Raw genomic sequence first — 23,962 nt, 5'->3', positions numbered from 1 at the left:
ACTAGACATTAAAAAGAACTAGCTTGGACAGCTTTGATTTGTTGGTTCTACAGCACCAGTTTGGGGATAAAAACATGAAGAGGTATGTTAAACTTTTTAAAGCAGCCATTTTCAGCTGGAGTGTTTGTGCGTACACTGTGAAGTCACAGCTGACCTATGGCAATCCCTTAAGGTGTTCAAGGCACGAGGCATTCAGAGTTTGTTTGCTGTTGCTTGCCTTCAAATCACAACCTTCGCATTCCTTGGAGGTCTCCCATCCAACTATTACTCAGGCCCAATCCTGCTTAGCTTTCGAGATCTGAGAAGATCCGGCTAGTCTGGGCTTTCCAGTTCAGCGCATTCTTGCATTAAAGTCTATTAAATCATCCTTTTTTTTGGAGGGGGGGGGGGAGGGATTACTACAAATCTGATTTAAATTCTGTTCTCACCATCTGGCTTAGTGTCAAAGGGGGCTTCCTGAGAAAGCAACCTTGATTCAGGAGAGGTCTTTCTCTGCAGAAGTCTGAAACTCTACGGAGAAAGGCAAAGATGTTTCCAGCTGATGTTTTGTTTGCTGCTTCCTGCTTTTGCATCTTTGCGCACGCTGACTGGTCAGTATGTCGTTTGTCTCACCTTAATCATGCATCTGTCATTAAAGAGTTTGGACTGTCATTAAAGAGTGCGCCGACCATCTGCCCGCTTCCCCTTCCCCCCATGGCATGCTCAGACTAGTGGCGCGGAATATAGATTTGCCAAATGACAGCATTTAGAGCAAAGGATATTCCAGCAGTAGGTCGTATCAGAGCTGAATGGAATGCCCCCAATGGCACCACTGGCCAGCAAGCCTCTGCTATTTCCCTAATGAATCCCCTATGGAGCAGCCTCAGAGCGGTTAAAATCATAAAATTCATACATACAAAGAATTAAAACTATAAAATTATGAGTTCCAAAACAAGATGCAAGACCAGAATTAGTTAAAAGTATGAGATGGGAGTAAGGGCTCCAATACTTTAATTACTCATGGAGGGGAAGCAGAGGAAGGCCCAGTTTGGTGTTCCATGGCTCATTTTGGCCTCTACCATATGCCTGGCGGAAGAGTGTCTAAATAAACAAATTTTACTGTCTTAAGCAACTGGTAATATATTGGACTTGCCTTAAGACCACATGGCCTTATTACTAAAACAAGGCTTAGACATTGCTGTACACAATGTTTTAGTTATTGGGTCTATTAATTCTAATTTATTCCTCTTTCTGTTATATCTTTTATCTGTGAACCAAGAAAATAGTCCATGTAGGAATTTGCAATGTAAAAGCATGTGCACAGCTCTGCCAGTAAGCTGTTTATGGGCTCTGGGATATTTCAGCTATGGCATCATCAACTCTGTGCAAATGATAAAATTGTGCCACCGTGATAAAGGTCACATGCGGAGCCATCTGACAAGGGACGTAAAGCTGTTTCATCCAGCCATTGTTTATGTAGTGAAGAAAACATATGTTGACTTGAGGCAGGGCAAGAGAGAGGTGATGCAAAATCACCTCGTGAAGCCCACCCTTGCAACTTACCATAATACAAAACTTCTCTGGGAAAAAAAGTTGAGACAAGATTTGGTCGACAGACGGTACGAGCATTCACAAGAGAAGTCTATCGCATCAATATGCCAAGAAAAAAAAAACATTTGTGATATTGGAAACAAAAACAAGGCTTTCAGGAAAGGGCTTGATAACTTCCACAAGCTGTTTCAGCACTCAAAAATCAACTTAAAGGGGGTGGGGGAGGTGGATGGAGACAGGGAGTAAGGCAGCACATTAATAATTCAATGGCACAGGGTTGAAATGCTTTGTGAAACCAGGAAAACTGGATGGCCTGGGCTTGCCTCATCTCATCAGCTCTCAGAAGCTAAGCAGAGTCAGCTCTCGTTAGAATTTGGATGGGAGACTATCAAGGGATTCCAGGACAGGCAAGGGCAAATCACCTCTGTTCATCTCTGGCCTTGAAAACTCTAAGGGAAGCTGTCCCAAACAGGGTTTTATGAAACCCTGGCATGGCCCTTGAAGGATTTCCTGAATGGATGGGCCATACAATGCGATCCAACTCAGTGGAGAAAGTGATTATAGAATCATAGAGTTGGAAGGGGCCATACAGGCCATCTAGTCCAACCCCCATGGTCTACGCAGGATCAGCCCAAAGCATCCTAAAGCATCCAAGAAAAGTGTGTATCCAACCTTTGCTTGAAGACTGCCAGTGAGGGGGAGCTCACCACCTCCTTAGGCAGCCTATTCCACTGCTGAACTACTCTGACTGTGAATTTTTTTTTCCTGATATCTAGCCTATATCGTTGTACTTGTAGTTTAAACCCATTACTGCGTGTCCTCTCCTCTGCAGCCAACAGAAACAGCATCCTGCCCTCCTCCAAGTGACAACCTTTCAAATACTTAAAGCTAGCACTGGTCAGTGAAAAAATGAAACCAGGCCCACAAAGGGCACGGTGGTTAAATATGATCAAAATGGACACCACCCAAAACATTAGACAACTAAAAGAAGTGGTCCAAGATCGGGAATCATGGCAGCAGTTAAGCCATAGGATCACTAAGAGTCAGACTCACCTAAATTGCTAACTTCATCATCAAAGAGCTCATGTCTATCTACAATCTGCATCTACTTCTGGAAGCATTAAGTATTCATGCATGAAAAAATTTACATGGTCTTGAAGAGACAACGAGAACAACACATTCCTTAAACCTAGAAAGCTGGGGTCGCAGGGGGTTTAAGAAACACATTAAACTTTTGCTAAAGGACAAATTTCATCCTTGTGTGCGCTAGTCTTCTGAAAAATACATGCTGCGTTGCACATGTAGAGATTTGTGTTTCACTATGAATAATATCGAGCGAAAATCTCAAAAAATGAAGGGTGATCCTGACATTTTCACTTAAGGTGAATTTAGATCTGGGTTTTAATGTTTTAATATTCTGCCAGCCTATTATTTGTCATTTTTCCCAGTTATAAAAAGGCACATCTTGGATGAATATGATACCTCATCTGTCTGAGAAGTTTTATCATTTTAAAACACATTTCCATTTTGAAAATAGTAATATGTTTTCCAAAGCACAAGATGGACAGTGTAAGCCACTAACAACAATCTCTCCCTTTTCCTGCTGTTGTACATCACGTGAACCAAGACAAGGACCTATCAGATTTGCCGCCTTAATGTTTCAACAGAGCTACCTTAAGATCAAAAGATAGCACGTCGCATCTTTTGGAGGGATTTCATGCCACGAAAAAGTTTTACATTTGGTCACAGTTCACATTTGGTCATTTTGCTTCAAGGATCTAAACAGGGTCCTTCAAACTCCACTATGACTTGAAAACACACACCAATGATCACAGAAAAGAGAGTTCATGCTGTAGGCTGAATGCTTTCTATAACTGTTGCTTCTCTCTTTTTGTTTTGTTTTTGAAAACAGCATTGAATAAACCACTGATAGCAGGAGCTGTCCCTTGGGTTACACCAGGCTGTATGTTTCTGCCTTTTCTACAAGCCAGCTTGCAGGTAGTCAAAGCAGTTCCCCTGGCTATGATTGTTACCCACCAAGCATGGGTGTGACTTACTGCCATGATGGAGAAAGGCTGCTTAAAAAGACATGCAATGCCATCCATAGAAGATTTGTACCCTCCTAAGCCCACTAGAAGAGCCTCTTGTGGCACAGAGTGGTAAGGCAGCAGACATGCAGTCTGAAAGCTCTGTCCATGAGGCTGGGAGTTCGATCCCAGCAGCCGGCTCAAGGTTGACTTCCAACCTTCCGAGGTCGGTAAAATGAGTACCCAGCTTGCTGGGGGGTAAACGGTAATGACTGGGGAAGGCACTGGCAAACCACCCTGTATTGAGTCTGCCAAGAAAATGCTAGAGGGCGTCACCCCAAGGGTCAGACATGACCCGGTGCTTGCACAGAGGATACCTTTAAGCCCACTGGTTTCACTGGACTTATAACTGTTAAGGAATACACTGATCTTCTATCCAACATTGGCTGATGCTGGTGACATCAAATACATTTGCTGTGACACGCTGCTCAAAACGAAAAGAAGGATGTCTTTTACTGCAAGTCATCAGAGATGCAAGATTAGTCATGCATACATAGCTATGGTCGAGGGGAGTGCCTGTGGTTCATGAAAGATCCTCTGCTTTGCATGGTTGCAGGTTCAAACCCTTGCATCTCCAGCTAAAATGACCAAGCAACAGGGGATGTTAGAGACCTCTGCCTGAGACACCAAAGAGCTGTGGCCAGTCGGAGTACACGATACTGACCTTGATGACCTGTATGGCCCCTTCCAACTCTATGATTCTATGATTCTAAGATGAAAGATATCCACTGGCCCAAGGCCACACATGACCATCATGGCTGAGTAGGATTCCACTCTGGGTCTCCTAGATCCTGGACTGCCATTCTAACGACCACGCTAATGCTCATACTAGCCTAAGTATTGTCAGTGGACCAGCCCAGTAGTTCTTACATAAGCATTGAGAATATTATTTATTTTATTTGATTCACTTGATTTCTATTATCACCCTTCCATATGGCTCAGGGCAGTTTACATACAACATCATGGGGGGATACATGGAACGAATTAATAGATAACATAAACAAACACAACAAGAGCAATAATCTACCAGTGGTTCTAAATGACACAATTTCAGTGATCTTAAACAACAATATAACAGGAACAGGAACTTAGCTAAGGCCCTTAGAAAGGTCAGACTGGTTCAGGCCATGGAGGGGACGTCTGAGCGAGGACCTGTTGTCGGTCTCAGACAAATGCCTGGTGGAGGAGCTCCCTTTTGCAGGCCATGCGGAATTGTGGGAGTTTGGGCAGGGCCCTGATCTCTTCAGGGAGCTCGTTCCACCAGGTGGGGGCCAGGACAGAAAAAGCTCTGGCCCTCGTTGAGGACTGACGTGCTTCTTAGGGGCCAGGGATCACTAGCCAGTTGGCATTGGCAGAGCGTAATGCTCTTTTGGGGGTATAGGTGGAGAGATGATCTCTTAGGTACACTGGGCCCAGACCGCATATGGCCTTGAAGGTAAGAACCAAAACCTTACACCTGATCCAGAATTCAATTGGAAGCCTGTTGAGTTGTTGAAATATAGGCCAGATAGAGCAGACCCTGAGAATACAGAAGCTGGCGGTCTTGCTATTAAACCAAGAATAATTCCTTCAGTTTGCCAAAAAGTGTTTTTTAAAACTCCACCAAATTCTGCAAGTTCACAGTCTTCTTCTATTAATTAGTCAAAATGACTACAGTTCCCTTTTTTTAAGATAATGAAAACACACAGTGAGATGGACAAAGATAATGAAGTGTTTACCACAATTGCTCCAAGGACTCTTTTTTCCCCACCAAGTTTTACAGGAAGGCATTAAGAGCCCCGGCATATCTTGGACTGATGAGGAAAACCATATCCTCTCCAGACTGTGTGGCCCCAGTCCAACTTAGTCCCTGTGTGACTACAGCTTTTAAAGACAAAAAGGCAGCCATGCGCTTTCTCTTTAGCCTGACCAGTTGGTTAGGAAAGCGACTCACCCCAGTTACTTTCTTTGGGCATGGGTGTGTGTGTGGAGTACACAGTTAGTCTAAGCCAGTGGTAGTCAAACTGCGGCCCTCCAGATGTCCATGGACTACAATTCCCAGGAGCCCCCTGCCAGCGAACGCTGGCAGGGGGCTCCTGGGAATTGTAGTCCATGGACATCTGGAGGGCCGCAGTTTGACTACCCCTGGTCTAAGCCTTTTCTGTAACTGTAATTCTGCACTCTAGCTGAAGTCTGCAAGTAATGGGACAGTGAAATAATTGGGACTTTCCAATCTGTTAAGTTGCTGTGAATTTTCCATGTTTAATGTTCAAAGAGATTTCTTTCCAAGAAGTTACATTTGCATTTGTGTGCATGTTATAGCAACGAAGGGACTCATCCTGAGCTTTGCAACAGGATGTGACAGAAAGGAGAGAAGGAGGGGAGAGAAAAAGAGGAAAGCAAAGCTGGAAAGAGGATTTTATGATGGTGACGGTTAAGAAAGATATATGAGGAGGCAACAGCTGCATGAAGGAATCACAAACAAACCTCCATTTGCCCTTGATGAGAACAGGCCTTTATTTAATGTATTTATTAGATTTTTAGCCCACCACTCTCTGGAAACTCATGGTGGGGTACAATATAAAATCCCCCATAAAAATATGATAAACCATCCTATAATAGAACATAGGTTAAAAAAAAGGCGATAACACAAAATTGGTGGTATAGTCCTTCCCCACATCCCTGCTGCAGTCCACCCCCCAGGGTAGGGTATGCAGGATGCTACGGTGTAGCCTGAGGAATTAAAAATATATTACAAATTATTGGGTGATATGACCATATTTGGCCATGTTGACCTATTTCCCCCTCCCAAAATGGCCTATGATAGGGCTGCAAAGGGTGGAAAGTAAGGGGCCCCAGTCATAAAAAATTGCTGGCCAAGGCTTGGCACGAGTGGTAGTGACTGGAGTCCAGAGATTGCATACTTTCATTTTAAATTAACTGTGTTGGAGGGGGCGGGGTTGGCAGGGAGTGACCGAGTAGCAGATACCTGCTCCAGCCCTGTTCCTGATCCAGAGGAACAGGCCTCTAGGCTGTTTCAGGAGTTGGGGAGACAGGGAATGACAGAGTGTGATGTCACATCCAGTGGGAGTGTCCAGATGATATCACTTCTGGTGACATGTGACTTCCGGGAATGTAGCAGGGAGGTGTAACTTTCTGACATCACTTCCAGGGTTTCTTGAAGCCTGAAGAATGTTTCAGGGGTTTCATAATTGTAAAAAGGTTGCTCTCAACCAAGATTACACTGTGGTTTCAAATTCTGGTTTGTTTGGACTGTATTTGAGGTCTGAATGCAGTCTGTGGCTTCCCATATTAGTAAACTTAGCTCTGCGATTTCGTTTACATTCACTACTGAGCACCAAAGGAATGGTGTGGCTTTTATCTCTGAGCAGCTGACATACATATGCCACAAGTAAGCAGGTATTCATGCATCTTTAAATTATGCATATCTGTTTTCTCCCCACTCCCAAGATATTATGATCTGTCTTCCTCCTTTAAACATTCATTTCCTTGGATTTGTTCCAGAATTGAACACGTTGCCAAGTGAAATTTGAATAATCACAGATTCACAATCATGATACTAACTAAGCTGGGAAGATGGATGAGTGCGGTCCTAAATGCACTTAACCCTTTCCCAAGTCTACAGAACTCAGCAGGCTTGGAAGGGTGCAAGTGTGCTTAAGACTGCACTGTTGCAAAGAGATAACGGATCCGTGTTTCCATGCTGTCGAACCACAGTGAGAACTAGTGGGAGCTCCATCACACCCCCTTTGGCGCTTGCACAAGTTCATTGAATAAGTGCAGTAACAACAAGGGGTTAATTTTTTAAAAATGCCTAAAATGAACAGCAAATGACATAGACAACTATAATGCAAGTGTGGCTTGATCATGGGAGGCACCTCTGTCTCTGGCCAATCAGTCCAAGAGCACACTGGCAGTCTTCAAGCAAAGGTTGGAAACACACTTTTCTTGGATGCTTTAGGATGCTTTGGGCTGATCCTGCGTTGAGCAGGGGGTTGGACTAGATGGCCTGTATGGCCCCTTCCAACTCTATGATTCTGTAATTCTGTGATTCTGTCCCCAGGCAATTCCTCCCCTGTACTCAAGTTCCTTCAACAAAGAGACCACCTTAGCTTGGCTTCCCTCCCACATGTTCAATCATTTCACACACTGACCTTTGTGGATGGCAAACCCATTGTCCAAAGAGCCGACTATTTAACTTCTCCTTCCTCGGTGCCAGAGGAGAAGAGGGATTTAATACCTTTCCAATACGTGCCTTGGGCACCTGCACTTCAGCATCCACAGCACCGATCGCCGACATTCAGTGGAAGACCCAGAGTGGTGCAGCTCTGGATTCTTAAGGCTTTATCTCTGAACACTTCAGTACAAGACTCTAAAAACGCCTCTAAAATATTCAGAGGTGGGTTTTATGAAAGTTCTGCAGAAAGACAGCATCCAGCTACTAACAGTGCAGTCCCTAAATACAATTTCACCCTTCTAAATCCACTCAAGTCAACATACCTAGAAAGGTGAAATGCTGTTCAGGATTTCACTTTAAGAATCCCTCTGCATATCCTCGTGATTCACAGATGCACTGTGAACAGGCATCTGTCAGAAAGTCATGGAACAACCCCAATGGGATAAAATGACTGAGGCAGTTCTTAAGGTATGGAGGATCCAAGTTTATTCCAAGTAGCTCAAGGTTTCATACAGGAGCTCATTCCGTCTTCCTATTCCCTTCCTCCAGGTTGCTAATCAAGAATTTGTGACTTATCTCATCCAACCTGGAAGTGAAATGCCGCAAAAGCTTAGTGCAAATACCTTTGGTTCAGCACACTCACTGATACCATGTGCCATACATTCCGTGGCACAGCCATACTAAGGCTTAAATCAAATAAATCAATCAAATAATTCAAATCAATCAGTCGATAAAACTTTCACCCATCTAGCCATGCATGCAGACAGAACACATGAAAGCTCTACAAAAGAAGAACTTTTCACTATACAAGGGGGTTTTCAAGGTGGCTTACAACTGCCTTCCCTTTCTCTCCCCACAACAGACACCCAGGGGGATAGGTGGGGCTGAGAGAGCTCTGAGAGAACTGCCCTGAGGAACAGCTCTGTGACAAGCCGAAGGTCACCCGGATGGCTGCATGTGGAGAAGGAGTGGGGTTTAATTCCCCGACTTGCCAGATTAGAGGCCGCCGCTCTTAACCACTACAAAAGCCATTTCTGTTCTTCACATGATAGAACTGGGTATGATTAGGTTTTTCATCTTCAAAGACAAGGGAAACCTCTTAAAACACTGTATGCCTGTCAAAACCTGTGCATTCACATGTGTTGGATAATGCACTTTCGATGCACATATACAAGTGGGTTTTGGCACAGGCATTTATTGTGTGAAGTGGGTTTTGGCACTTCACACAATAAATGCCAGTTGCAAAGTGCTGGGAGAATGGACTGAGAGGACACTATTCATTGTTTATGAAAGCACTTGTCTGAGACACAAAAACGCAATTAAGCGTTCCCACTTCCAATCTTTTGTCTTTGCACATGTCATTTTTAAACATTGTTCTTTTCTGATCTGATGACACCTGTGCCACAAGATGCCTTTGGAATGTGCCTGCTTCCCCCCCCCCCCCACGCACACACACACAGGGTGAGTGGTGTCCAGGGCTGAAGGCAAAGAGGGTTCTCTGCTTCTTTTCACAGACCACAGTGACTCTGCCCAGTGAAGCAGGCAATAGATTTCCCCTGATCAGGTAAGATGATAGAAGCTTTCAGATAAAACTCTGGTATTTGATTGGACAGCAGGTTTGGTTGTGTCTGCATATGTTCCCCAGCCCCAATCCTTTATCCCACACTGCTTTGCTCTCTGTAACTGCCTAAGGCTTTATAAGAAGAGAAGAAGAAGAGTTGGTTCATATATGCCGCTTTTCTCTACCAGAAGGAGTCTCAAGGACCTATGCACTGGAGGATTTGTGCCGGGCTGCAGGCTGGAGTTTTAGTCATGGCAGGTTGCCCCACCTCTTCCTGCACCCACACAGGGGAGCAGTTGGCCTGGTGCACCTCATCCGCCCCCAATTTGTGCTCCTGCATAGGAACTGGGGCAGCGAAGTTCCCAGTGCGGAAACAGTCAAAGTGCCTTACATCCGCCTTCCCTTTCCTCTCCCCACAACAGACACCCTGTGAGGTAGGTGAGGCTGAGAGAGCCCTGATATCACTGCTCGGTCAGAACAGCTTTATCAGCACCGTGTCGAGCCCAAGTTCACCCAGCTGGTTGCATGTGGAGGAGTGCAGAATCGAACCCAACTTGCCAGATTAGAAGTCCGCACTCCTAACCACTACACCAAACTGGCTCTCACCTTATCAGCATAAAGATGCTAGCAGTGATTCATATCATGCCAAGGATGCAACCTAGTTGTCACAGGGCACAGTGCAGTCCTTCCCCAATGCTAATAGTCAAAGAACTGCCCCGTTGGCTTACTTAGAACCTGTAGGACATTCACCCATTCGGCAGGTGTTACTGATTCTAGAAGACAAATAGTTGACACCAGACGCACCCTTTGTCCAGTGGAACTCCCTTTCTGCATTTAGAAAAAGTACACCTCTAGCAGCCTGAACTGCCCCATCTTGTCAGGACCTGGAAACTAAGCAAGGTCCGTCACAGTTAGTTCTTGGATGGGAAACCGCCAAAGAATATCACGGTTGCTACAAAGAGGCAGGCAAAGGGAAAATATCTATGAACGTCTCTTTCCTTGAAAACCCCATGGTCCTGGGATCACCATGAGTTGGTGGCAACTTAAAAACACACCATTGTTATCGTATTGTCTGACATCTCGCCACAGAGCTGCTCAATGTAGCTCACAAAGTAAAATGAAAACAACAAAAGAGTTAAGAACATCTTTAACCGCTCCTGCGGAGCGGATTAAATAAAAGGGTAAGGGCTGTCTGGGAGGAGTTAGCACCCTGGGCTAAAGTGACATTGATGGCCCTCCTCCAAACCCCGCTATATTCTAGGGGAATGGGTGTTGTGTGCCATTACCATGTTCTGTTCTGTTTGTATTGTATTATTGCTGTATCCAGTTTTCATCGGGGGTTTTATCAAAGGACCTTTGTAACCCGCCACGAGCCGGTCTACGAGAGTGGTGGGGAATAAATTTAATAATAATAACAACAATAATAAAAAGGAGATATTCTGGGACCTCCAAGGACATTATCCTGAGTTCCCCAGAAGAAAACTGGAATATAAATGCAATAATAACTCCATGACCCATCTGGCTGCTACCCACGCTATCTTCTGCATTTTAAAAATTAAAATGTTATTTATTTATTTACATTTATCTTATAGAGACATGTAGACATCAAGGATGTCTAATACTCTGTGCTGTCTAATACTAGTGCAGCTGTTCACACCTGTTCTTCCGTGAAGAAATGCAAAAAGGAAGTCTTCTTCTCCTTGGCTTACCAAAACTAATGAAAGCAACAAAGGTGGTGACAGTACTTCTTTAGGGGGAAAGGACTTGGCTAGGTGAAGATGCCCCTGGATCAGCTACAAGGGCATGCTCTGTAGTTAAGGGGAGAAGGTAACTGAGTGAAGTTTCAACAGCACATCCCTCTTGGGTTTTTAAAAAAGCCAGAGTCCAGTGGTCCCTTCGAGACTAACAAAACGTGGAAGTTATGAACTTTCCTGTGTCACTGCTCACTTCTTCATTTGGAAGAGGTGAACACTGACTCACAAAAGCTCATACTGTGCCACAAATGTCGCCAGTGTTTAAGGCTCTACTAGATTCTTGTTCCTTTCTACGGTAGCAGGCTGTCTAACATGACTACCCATCTTGATTTCCTACCAGCACAGAAACTAGATGATTTACTGCAGATTCCAGGCTAGCATAAGTACATTTATCTTCCTCTCGTTGCTTGGAAGCCTCCAATGTTTATAAGACTTATTTTCAAAGTACACATCTAGGCAGGGGGCTAAATTTGCCGCCATCGCATATAGAGCATGCTCACAGATAATTAGTCGTCAAAAACGGGATTGCATTATTTAAAACTAATTTCAATGTATCAGGATTGTTTTTACGCTTTTTGAAAGGTTTTATTCTATTAGTAATCTATGCATGTATATTCCGTTACAGCTACATGCGGCATTAAGTACATTCTACAAGTGCAGTTAGTGTACTGCATAAAGGGCCCTTTCTAAAACGGAATGTTCTGCTCTCCTTTTAATTTGATTTGGAAAAGGAAATTCAGGACACTAAAAAGACCTTTCTTGGAACACACAGCCTATGCCTGGTTTATCATCCCCCCCCTAAAAGCGTGGAAAGTAACAAATTGTCTCCATTTGACATCTAGTTAAGAGGAAGTCTCCATCATTCCATGCAGAAAGAATACTAGGAGCCATCACTGTGGAAACATCAGATCTCCCCCCACACACACACACCAGCATGAGAGGGAGAAAACTGCATTGTGGGGGATAGAACTGAGCACAAATATATACCAGGGAAAACTGGGGGGGGGGGGAGGGTGTGCACAGGAGACTCAAGGGATTTAATAGCCCTAGACATTTTTCTTTGGTGTTTTTCCCCACAGACTTCATAGCAGCTGCCTATCAAATTCCATTTCACTCCCTTTTCCTCCCTCAGTTCCCTAAGCCAATAGCAATTGTTTAAACCCACCCTCTTGAATTCATTGGCTTAATGACATTTCCACCAGGGAGTTCCTAGCCAAGATAGATCTTACCCAGAGGGTACTTGCTAGTGGTTCAGCATCCTCTTGGAAAAGAGTGACAAGTGGAGTATCCCAAGGATCTGTCCTGGGGCCTGTGTTCAGCATCCTCTTGGAAAAGAGTGACAAGTGGAGTATCCCAAGGATCTGTCCTGGGGCCTGTGTTGTTCAACATATTTATACATGATTTGGATGAGGGTTTAATTTATTAAATTTGCAGATTATACTAAACTGGGAGGGGTAGCAAACACAACCAAAGACAGAATCATATTATAGGAAGATCTTGATAGGCTCATGGAGTGGGCTAAACTGAGGGCCATTCCGCACTCGTTCAAAATTGCACAATGGTTGCAAATTGAAATCGCTACTGATTTGCTGTCATGCACAACGTCGTTGACAATCTGCAACACTCCTGAAACCGATCCGCAAAAAGCGCTTCATTGTAGCGCTTTCAGGGAAATCCCAAAAAGTGCATCCACCCTCCGGAAAGTGCTACACTCTTGCAACCAATCTGCAACACTAGCGGGTGGCTAGCGATTTTTGCCGAGACCGGAAACCTGTGGGAAACGATAGAAACGCAACTGGATTCCACTACAAAGGCAGGTATGCATAACAACGAATTCCACTATTTAAAATGGCGTTTTTTCGTTCCGCAACCAATTTGCTACATAGATCCTGGTGCGGAATGGCCCTGAATAAAATGAAGTTCAATCGTGACAAATATAAAGTTCTGCATTTAGGTAGGAAAAACCAAATACACCTATATATAAGATGGGGGAGGCTTGTCTTGGCAGTAGTATGTGTGAAAATGATCTAAGAGTCTTAGTAGACCATACATTGAACATGAGTCAGCAGTGTGACTCGGTGGCTAAAAAGGCAAATGGGATTCTGGGCTGTATCAAACGGAGTATCATGTCCAGATCACGGGAGATTATGGTACTGCTTTACTCTGCTCTGGTTCGGCCTCATTTGCAGTTCAGTTCTGGGCACCACAGTTGAAGAGGAATGTAGACAAACTGGAGCATGTCCAGAGAAGGGCAACAAAGATGGTGAGGGGTTTGGAGACCAAGACATATGAGGAAAGGTTAGGGAGGCTTGGTCTGTTTAACGGAGAGGACTGAGAAGGGATCTGATAACCATCTTCAAGTATTTAAAAGGCTGCCATATAGAGAATGGGGAAGAGTTGTTTCCTCTTGCCCTAGAGGGATGGACCAGAACCAATGGAATGAAATTAATTCAAAAGAAATTCCGTCTAAACATCCGGAAGAAGTTCCTAACAGTTATAACGGTTTCTCAGAGGAACAGGCTTTCTCTGGAGATTATGGATTCTCCATCATTGGAAATTTTTAAACAGAGGCTGGATAGCCATCTGATGGAGAGACTGATTCTGTGAAGGTTCAAGGGGGTGGCAGGTTACATGGGTGAGCGATAGGGCTGTGAGTGTCCTGCACTATGCTGAGGGTTGGACTAGATGACCCAGGAGGTCCCTTCCAACTCTATGATTCAATCATTCTAGAGGGGAGATCACACAGATCACTGTGGCTAAGTATTCTGGGGCCAACTGGGTACTAATAATTGGGCAGGGTACAGGTAGTAGAATACCAGCTGTGCTAATCTCTTGACCTGAGCCTCCGTCGAGAGGGAGGCATCCAGGATCATGCCCAAGTTCCTGGTAGAGTAAGCCACTGCTAGTTGACTCAGGTGAAGAAAGCTTCCCTCTGCAAACTGTCACCATCACTTCCCCAAGTTGATGGTGTGGGGAAATATACCATTTGTTTTGTGTGCCCTTAAATAGGCAAAAAAAAAAAAACAGCTTTGAAACAGATAAAACATGCCCCTTTCTTCTACAAACCAAGGGGAAACATGTACACACCTGAAGGAGCAGAAGAAAGAGGCAGGTGGGAATGGGTATTGGTAGGGGTGTTAACTTTGGTGGGCAGCAAAGTTTAAGCCCCTTCTGAGGCCCTCTGGGATTTCCCAGCAGGGCCAACACCCCCTGCCCCCACTTGGTTGCCAGGTAGCATCATGAAGGTGCTCAGGGTCTTAAATTCAGTCAGTCCATTTTGTCTTTGTATCCCCTTTCTAGAAGGCACAGGGCTGATTTTGTTGGTTTTGGGAAAGAGAGGGACTAGTCAGTGAAGAAACAACAGAGAAAGAAAGAGCATAGAAGGGGGAAGAGAAAGAGCAATCCCTCTAGCAACCAGGAGGCCTCAGTGGTTGGATGGAATAATGTATTTCCTGTAGTTCGTGACAAAAACTCTTGAGGTAAGCACGTCTAAATTCAAGTCCTGCAGCATCTTAGGGGCCACCTTACATTTTGGAGGTATACGCTTTTGAAAGTCAAAGCTTCCTTTGTTGGTGCTGATGGATTCTCAAAATCTTATCCTGTCGGTCTCCAGAGTGCTCCTGGACTCAAAAGCAAGCAAGCAAACAAGGCTGACCCTCTGAAATTGTCTGATGTAAGTACTGGGTCTAGAGCAGGGGTAGTCTAACTGCGGCCCTCCAGATGTCCATGGACTACGATTCCCATGAGCCCCTGCCAGAGAACGCTGGCAGGGGCTCATGGGAATTGTAGTCCATGGACATCTGGAGGGCCGCAGTTAGACTACCCCTGCTCTAGAGAATGATGGTTTGCCTTCACAGGCAGGATGCTAACCACTGTATTATCACCATGACCTGGTGGCGCTGCCTTAGAGAAATTAATGGCTCCATCTCTGTTTTATCTTTAGCTGTGGGTGTGGAGGGATGTTACCAAGGCCCCTGCTTCCTCCCTAGATCTGTGCTGTCTCTCCTGATTCCATCCCAGGCTAAATCTGCCTTGGCAGGCATGTCAGGAGCAAGTTAAAGGTTTTCCTCAGGCTGTGCTAATGCAAGGCCTAAACCTTTGGTGAAAGACTGACTCTCTGATGGGATGTTTGTAGGCCTACTCTTATCTGTGGCCACAGGGGCTTGCAAAGCCAGTCACCCACCTTTGTCTATCAAGGTAATTTCATCAGCAAATGCATGTCTTCCCAGAGTGCAAAATCTAATTACGATGAAGCAGCCATGTGAGCTGATTGCTTTTTGCTGACCTTTCCTTATTGTCTCGCAGCCTACTAGCCTGTTCCAGGCATGGGGGAAACCTCTACCCCAGGCTTTCTCAACCAGGCTTTCTTGAAACCCTGGGGTTTCTTGTCAGCCCTGGAAGGGTTTCCTGAATGGGTGAGAGTTAATTTTTAATGTATTTTTTAAATCTGCTAAACATTTATCGGATGATAGAACCGTATACGGTCATGTTGACCTGCCCCCCCTCCTAAATGGCCAGTGATTGGCCTGGAGGGTGGGGGAGGGGCCTCAGGTGGGTGTGTACACAGCTATGCTTCCCAACCACATTCTGTATGATTGGGGCATTCTGGGGTTTTCTTGAAGCCTTTCTTGAAGGCATTCAGGGCTTTCTCAATGATTAAAAAAAGCTTGAGAAAGGCTGCTCTATCCTGTCAGTCCTTTTGTTTACCCTGCGTGGATGCAATCTGATGGCATATGGATTTTGGGACTTAGTTTTGTACTGAACTGAGCATGGGCCTGGACCAGGGTCAGCGCATGCCCACCCACCCCAATTCAGAAACTGGGAACCGCTGGGAACTGGTACTGTCATCTCATCCAGAGCAAAGGTATCTAAGAGGCTGCCATATGCATGTCCCTCCTACACCCTTGCAGAAAGAAAGTGGAGAGAAGCTTTTTCAGAAGCTTCAAAGGGAAAGAGATGAAAGTGATTACAGGAACATTGTAAGTGGGGTGGAGAGCTACTTGCACAGTGAAGCATCACTCAGGAGTGGCATTCCCTGTTACCTCATAATACATTACACCAACCTGAGAACCATCTAGCTACTAGCCCCAATGGTTCAGGAGGTCTGTCCACTCAATTTATCTCACCCTTAGATGAAACCTTTGAATGTGTCTGCAGAAGGCCCAACTAAAGGGAAGAGCTTCTATGTCACTGTAGAAGCAGGACTGAGAACTGGCATCTCTCTCTTTATAACATAAATCAAAGCCACGCATGACAGTCCCTGTCCAGGGGCCTTCCTGGAAACCATAATCCAATATTGCCATTATACTCCTGCAAATGCAATTCAAGGAGACAGAAGACCGTAGCTGAGAAAGCTCTATCGATTCATGTCTCAGTTGCATCCATTCAAGATCCCACAGGGCTGACCGCTGCAGTGGCGTAAATGGAAAGGGAGGATTTAGTTCTCAGCCGACATCCAATCACTCAGAAAATGCAAGTGACCTCTCAGTGCCCTCCTAAGCAGGGCTAGACCAGTCAATAGGCCACTCAGTGAGCGTAGATGGAGGGGGGGTGGCGGCGGCTATAGCAGAATCGGAGAAGAAAGCTGTGCAATGAGCTGCCTGAGGATCACCGAAGCGTCGCCAGGTAGGCTTCCAAGTACGCAGCCCAGACTTACCGAAATTTTAGTATTTCACAGTACAGTCCTAAACAGAGAAATGATATCAACAGTCTTAGATGGGTGTAACTCTGGGCACTGTACCCAAACTGGGCCCCTCCCACCTGCCTTTAAAAAGCAGCCAGAATTATTTTACCCTACATTTACACAATGCATAGAGGGTTCATCAGCACTGTTCTTATGCCAAGAAACCACCCTTGCAGCCCTCGTTTGCATCAGACCATACTGAAGAGTTTTGTTATATCAGGTGATATTTTCGTAGGTCAGTGTAAGAGCTCACTTCTTAATTTATCATAGAGGCAGCTACCCAACATACACAATAGATCACAGCCATAATGGTCGTCCACTTATTATTATTATTATTATTATTATTATTATTATTATTATTATTATTATTATTCAATTTATTTCCCGCCACTCCCTACAGGCTCGTGGCGGGTAACAGTAGTCCTAAAATCCCCCGTTAAAACCCCTGCTAAAAGACTATAAAAATACCCAACACGGCGGAAAATACCACTCTCCCCTACCCGAACAAGGGCATTGGGGGATGGAGGGTGATGATGACTACTTTAACCCCCCCCCAGGGGGGCAATGTTCTTCCTCGCCAATCCCAGCCTCAACCATAGACCTGGCGGAAGAGCTCCATTTTACAGGCCCTGCGGAATGCTGACAGCTCCCGCAGGGCCCGCAGCTCACCCGGGAGCTCATTCCACCCGGTGGGGGCCAGGACAGAGAAAGCCCTGGCCCTGGTTGAGGCTAGGCGCGCTTCTCTTAGGCATGCAGGGGGGGGGGGGGAACACTGCAAAAGGCAATACTGAGAATGCATGCGTGTAAATGGAACATGGAGATGGGCCTTATGAGGTCATAATCTGGTTAAACCAGTCTCGTCCTCATTGCTCGCTTTGCTAAAGCAAAGCCATCAACACACGGTGCAAAATTTAACTGGATAACGGAGTGGTCATTGTCAGCATTGTGTTTAAACATTTTTTTTGATAGATAGGCCTTGGTTTTCCTACTTTGCCTCGCAAGAGTCAGTATCGCAACCAGAAGAAGAAACAGTCCATTGCTTCACAATGCATTTTAATTTAATTTATATCATGGAGCCACCTGACAGGCTCGGAGTTTTAGAAAGGGAGAACAGCCTGAAAGATAGTTACCAGCTGGCAACAATAGACTGGCATTGTTCCTGAACAAAAACAGGGCAGGAAACCTTGCCAATTATGAGCACGAATGATTCCATTTAGTGTGATTTCCAGATCCAGGGGCATTTGGGTTCAAGACAAACTTTTCAAAACATGCACTGGATGTTTGCTTAGCCAGAAAAAAATTTTTTTTTGATGACGTTATGGGCCTTCATTTGCTCAAAGACTCCCCCTTCCCCAAGCACTTCTGCATGGCTTCCAAACAGATCGTCTGCCTCGAGTCCAGTGCTTTGGGGAAGCTTCCCCACTTCCCCATAGCATCTCCAGATGTTTCCCTAGCTTTTCTCCAGTCCTTCTCGAACCCACTTAGTTCTGAAGTTTTGGGAAAGACTGCAGTAAAGCCAGGATGGCTGCCATGTGGATTAAAAACCTTGGAATTTCCCAGTCCACATGGCGGCCATCTTCCCCGATTCTGTCATCACAGCAGCCATTTTCTCCTTCCCGTACCTGAGGACGAGTCTTTTTCCTTACAAAAATACCAGGCAAGGATTCCCCACCAGGGTTGCAGGGAAGCCAAGGGTTATATAAGAGCTCCGCAGGGTTATGCAGCCTTTCCCAGAAGTTCAGATGGTCACTGCTATCACTAGAAGTCACTGGCGCACACGTCCCCTGTTGCTCTTTCTCCACACTGGAAATGATCCAATGATTGATTGGCTAGGTCCTACATTTTCCTCCCAGACCCACCTCCCTGAAGGAGCATGTCAGCACTTCTGGCTTCTCAAAGGCTGAAAAGCATTTCAGGGGTTCCTCCATAGCCAAAAGGTTAAAAAAGTCAGACAGAAGAGAAAGGGTCTATCTTTGCAACAGACACCCTGCTGGAAGTTGCACCAGCGGGGCAGTTAGGTAATTTTAGATATAGCAGAGCTCCCCTATAAGTGGTGACAAGTGGGGGTACCCAGAAGGGTTTCCAAGGGGCACCTTATTTCCCCCTGTATCCCATCCCCCACTCTTTTCTCTCTCATAAGAACCACCATAACCAGTTTGGTGTAGTGGATAGGAGTGCAGACTTCTAACCTGGTGAGCCGGGTTCATAGAATCATAGAGTTGGAAGGGGCCATACAGGCCATCTAGTCCAACCCCCTGCTCAATGCAGGATCAGCCCAAAGCATCCTAAAGCATCCAAGAAAAGTGTTTATCCAACCTTTGCTTGAAGACTGCCAGTGAGGGGGAGCTCACCACCTCCTTAGGCAGCCTATTCCACTGCTGAACTACTCTGACTGTGAAATTCTTTCCCCTGATATCTAGCCTATATCGTTGTACTTGTAGTTTAAACCCATTACTGCGTGTCCTCTCCTCTGCAGCCAAAGGGAACAGCATCCTGCCCTCCTCCAAGTGACAACCTTTCAAATACTTAAAGAGGGCTATCATATCCCCTCTCAACCTCCTTTTCTCCAGGCTGAACATTCCCCTCAACCTATCTTCATAGGGCTTGGTCCCTTGGCCCCAGATCATCCTCGTTGCTCTCTTCTGTACCCTTTCAATTTTATCTATGTCCTTCTTGAAGCGAGGCTTCCAGAACTGCACACAGTACTCCAGGTGTGGTCTGACCAGTGCCGTATACAATGGGACTATGACATCTTGTGATTTTGATGTGATGCCTCTGTTGATACAGCCCAAAATGGCATTTGCCCTTTTTACCGCTGCATCACACTGCCTGCTCATGTTTAGCTTACAATCCACAAGTACCCCAAGGTCTCGTTCACACACAGTGTTACCTAGAAGCATACCTCCCATCCAGTAGGCATGCTTTTCATTTTTCTGACCCAGGTGCAGAACTTTACACTTATCTTTATTAAATTGCATCTTGTTCTCATTTGCCCATTTTTCCATTGTGTTCAGACTTGAAGGCTGACAATGCTGTTGTGATACCCAAGCAATGCCACCTGCATAGACTTTATTACCTCATCCAGGATTTCTGTTAGGTCGTGCCTGGGAGGATATGCCACTCCCCAGAGAATGTTTTAATTCACGGTCTTTCCAAGGTCTTATATGGTAGACTGACTTGTCTCTGCCACTGAGTACCGGGTGCAAGGTCTCTCTGTGTCTAGAAATTAAATTTGATTAAGCTGCTCTTGACTCATAGCCAGCAATTAGGGTGTAAGATGTTTAGTTTTTGTGATGTGTCTTGTCTCAGGTTTAGGCTGACTTTGCTGTGTGCAGTTGAGGCCCAGTCAAGTTAGCATACAATTTCTGCACGTTTTATGCTTTATTGAAAACTCGTAAGCAAATATGGATTTTGCATATTGTTTTCCAAGATTTCTTCAAATTTCAGAGCTTCTGGCCAGGGCTCCAAACACCACCAAGAGAGTTTGTTTCTTAAAGCTACAGATGAAGGTTCTACTATTTTGGGAACTAGTTTAAAAAACAGATTTTTAGCAAACCCGCTGTATTTCTCAGGTTTTTAGAAAGATCCGACTTGTCTGTTCATGGCTTCAGTCTCTAGGTTTATGTAACCACAGATTTTGGCCTATACATATTGATGATGATGTAATGCAAGACTATGGCCTGCTTTTGTGGAGGAAAGTTCAGCCTTGACAGCACCACTGAGCTTCACTAAGATGCATGAGAAATACGTTGTTTTTATGTGACAAATACAGAAATACTTCTGGGTGAGTTGTGCCAAAGGTACTAAGAAAAGAATAACAGCAAATACACCACAACCATTTCACTGACTTCACTTAGACTCCTCCAGTCTATGTCTTCAGTCAAGCTGTAGGCAGGGATAGTCAAACTGTGGCCCTCCAGATGTCCGTGGACTACAATGCCCATGAGCCGCTGCCAGCAAACGCTGGCAAGGGCTCATGGGAATTGTAGTCCACGGACATCTGGAGGGCCGAAATTTGACTACCCCTGCTGTTGAGCAAGAGAATTCAAACTGTGGCTCTCCAGATGTCTGTAAACTACAATTCCCATGAGTCCCTGTCAGGGGCTCGTGGGAACTGTAGTCCACAGACTTCTGGAGAGCCACAGTTTGGCCACCTGTGCTAAAGACTGGAAGTGAATCGAAAAACCATCATTCCTCTTGCACAAGGCAAAGCTTAATCTTTCCTTCTGGACCCAATTTCTTCAACTGACACAGGAAAAACAGAAAGAAACGGCCCAAGCAACTAAGTTCTCAAAGTCGGAGCATCGCTGTCACACACGCTGCACTCTGGATTTGTCCGTCCCCCCCCATTTCCAGGACAGGGGGAAGTTATTATAGGGGCAAGGTAAGCGGAGGGACTCCACATGACTGCTCTAGACAGCCTGCCAGCCTTTATTTCTAAGGCTTCCAAGCAGGCAAAACTCCGAAGGCGAGGCTGTATACACAAGGCACTCCCCCCCCACCCCTATGAAAAGGCATAAAGACTGGCCTGGAAGACACACACGCCCCTATTTGATGATGGCGGGTTCTCGGGGTTTTTTTCACGGCGCTTCCAAATCCGGGGCTCCACGCGCGCCTCCCCACGGCAGCCCCTTCTTGCAAAGGATCACTCCCCCCCCCCGCAAAGAAACACCTGCCGCCGCTTAACCCCCGGCGCACCTGAGCGCCACGCCCTCGTGGGCCCGCGACGGCTCTGGCCAGGCGTTCCGAAGCCGCCGCCCCCCACCGCCATCCCCGGGCGAGAGGGAGGGGCTGGCGGGGAAGACGCTTACCTGGGCGGCCATGAAGGAGAGGTCCATGGTGCTGCTGGAGCTGGAGCGGGAGCTGCCGGCCGAGCTGGCGGAGAAGCTGGTGGCGAGGCTGCCGCTGCCGGCCGGCGTGGCGAGGTCTCGGGGGGGCTGGGCGGGCGCGTCCGCCAGCAGCGCCTTGGGGCGCGTTACCAGTTCCAGCTCCCCGGGGTGGCCGAGCCCTCCTGCGCCCGGCTCCCGCGGAACATGGTTTGCCCGCGGCGGCGGCCGCCTCACTCCGGCGCGCAAGGCTCCGGGGCCGTCACGTGCGCGCCAGACCCCCTCCCACGCCTTCCCTCTCGCTCTCGCTCTCTCGCCCCACTGCCAGGCGGCTCGCAGGGAGGGAGGGGAGGGAAGGGAAGAGCCGCGCCGCCGCCTGGCGCAAAGCAAACAAGCCCTCCGCGTGTCGCGCGGCCGGCGCCCAGCCAATCAGCGGCGGCCTCTTCCGGGGGACCCACCTCCCCCCGGTCCTCTTGCCTAGGCAGGCGGGCAGGCAACAGGTGATGCCTTTCCCAGCCGCGCCGGGGACACCTGTTGGATTTCTGCCTAACGAAGTCTTGAGCTTTTTTCTTTCGTTCTTTCTATTTTAGGGACGGGATTCCCGCCGCTGTCTACTCATTATTTACAGGAGAGTCGTCTCGCTTTCTATTCCTGTTGGCGGAGTTATTAAAATCACAGCAGAGAACTGGCGCTCCTGGTAGTGCTAGGAAGACGGAGAGCACAGCAGGGGAGCTAAACCGAGGCCGCTCGAGAGCCCGTTTGCTGCCCCAGCCCCAGCCCGTCCCGGGCTCCGTCCCCAACATCACGACTCCCCAACATCACGAATAGGCTGCCTAAGGAGGTGGTGAGCTCCCCCTCACTGGAAGTCTTCAAGCAAAGGTTGGATGCACACTTTTCTTGGATGCTTTAGGATGCTTAGGGCTAATCCTGCGTTGAGCAGGGGGTTGGACTAGATGGCCTGTATGGCCCCTTCCAACTCTATGATTCTATGATTCTATGATTCTATGACTCCTGGGACGGGTCAGGTGGAAGGGGAGGGGAGAAGCCCCCAGGGGAGCAACGGCCCGTGCCGCGGAGGGGACTGAGCTGATCAGCCAATGCTCTGAAGGCTGCACCAGAAATGAACTTTCAATCAGCTTTTTTTTTTTAAATGGACTCCTAACTCAAGTGTAGAAGCCAACCTGGGTGAATGGGTGCCTTCTTCTTTTCTTCCAGAGCCTCTCCTTCCTTTGTAGGAGGTCAAGTGCCGTTCGGCTACAGCTGGAGACCCAAAAGGCAAGCCTACGCTCTCCACTTCTGAATGGACTGATGAGCATGAAGTCTGAGTTACTGTCACATTCCAGCCTTGTCCTTTCCCATGCATTTGTGACACCCCCCCAATAGGTCCTCAAATGGGCTTTGTCTGCACAAGGACTCCTCTTCTTTCACTCTCGCTCCCTTTCCCTGTCCGGAACACGCTGCAAGCGTCTGGTGTCATTTCCACTTCATCCTGACCCTGCTTGGTGCTCTATTTCGTAAAAAGCAAAGTGGAGTCATGGGCAGGAGCTCAGTATGGAATGGAGCCACTTGGCATGCATGGTGTGTTATCCACCGAACATTCATCAGGGCACAGAGGGACAAGCGGCACTGCTAGAACTGCCTCACGGATGTGCTTTCGTAAAAACAAATCCAAGAACACAGACATTTCAATGGCAAAATACGCATGTGATGTTATTGTAGATTTGCATAAAGGTAAAGGTATCCCCTGTGCAAGCACCGGGTCATGTCTGACCCTTGGGGTGACGCCCTCCAGCGTTTACCTGGCAGACTCAGTATGGGGTGGTTTGCCATTCCCTTCACCACTCATTACCGTTTACCCCCCAGCAAGCTGGGTACTCATTTTACTGACCTCAGAAGGATAGAAGGCTGAGTCAACCTTGAGCTGGCTGCTGGGATTGAACTCCCAGCCTCATGGGCAGAGCTTTCAGACTGCATGTCTGCTGCCTTACCACTCTGCGCCACAGGAGACTCTTTGCATGTTTGCATACTAAATGGCCAAGTTGCCACACAATAAACACAGAAGGAGGTAGAAGCCAGCTCATTTCATGCGCATCAGCTAGGGGAACTGGCCATTTAAATGGCCTGTGCACCATTTGCAATATTCACCCCACCTATTAAATTATTTTTGTGTTCAAGCTGACAGTGTAGAGAATGAGTTCACTGGAAGCAAAGCTTTGTAAGCACTGCTGACCTCACTGAGAAGGAGAAAAATTTCAGAAGCAAGATTCATTCATTTGTGTTTTATTTTTTAAAAAAGGCATTCTCCGTAGAGAGTCAGCATTTCCCAAGGCATCATTGGAAAAAA

The 23,962-nt window shown here is 46.6% G+C and overlaps 1 protein-coding gene across 1 annotated transcript in view; it reads right to left on the bottom strand.

The window, feature by feature from the left end:
• Positions 1-22,041, bottom strand: part of C2H14orf132 (chromosome 2 C14orf132 homolog) — a gene marked incomplete at its 5' end in the record, with an annotated part of 53,701 nt that extends 31,660 nt beyond the window's left edge. The window contains one exon of the mRNA XM_077319108.1: positions 21,604-22,041. Coding sequence (XP_077175223.1) covers positions 21,604-22,041 — 438 coding nt within the window. The remainder of the gene's footprint in view (positions 1-21,603) is intronic.
• Between the last annotated feature and the right edge of the window lie 1,921 nt (positions 22,042-23,962).

This window comes from Paroedura picta, chromosome 2 (genome assembly GCF_049243985.1).
Source record: "Paroedura picta isolate Pp20150507F chromosome 2, Ppicta_v3.0, whole genome shotgun sequence".
NCBI classification, from domain to species: Eukaryota; Metazoa; Chordata; class Lepidosauria; order Squamata; family Gekkonidae; genus Paroedura; species Paroedura picta.
The sequence above is the reverse complement of the archived record's forward strand: the minus strand, read 5'-3'. Positions and strand labels throughout refer to the sequence as shown.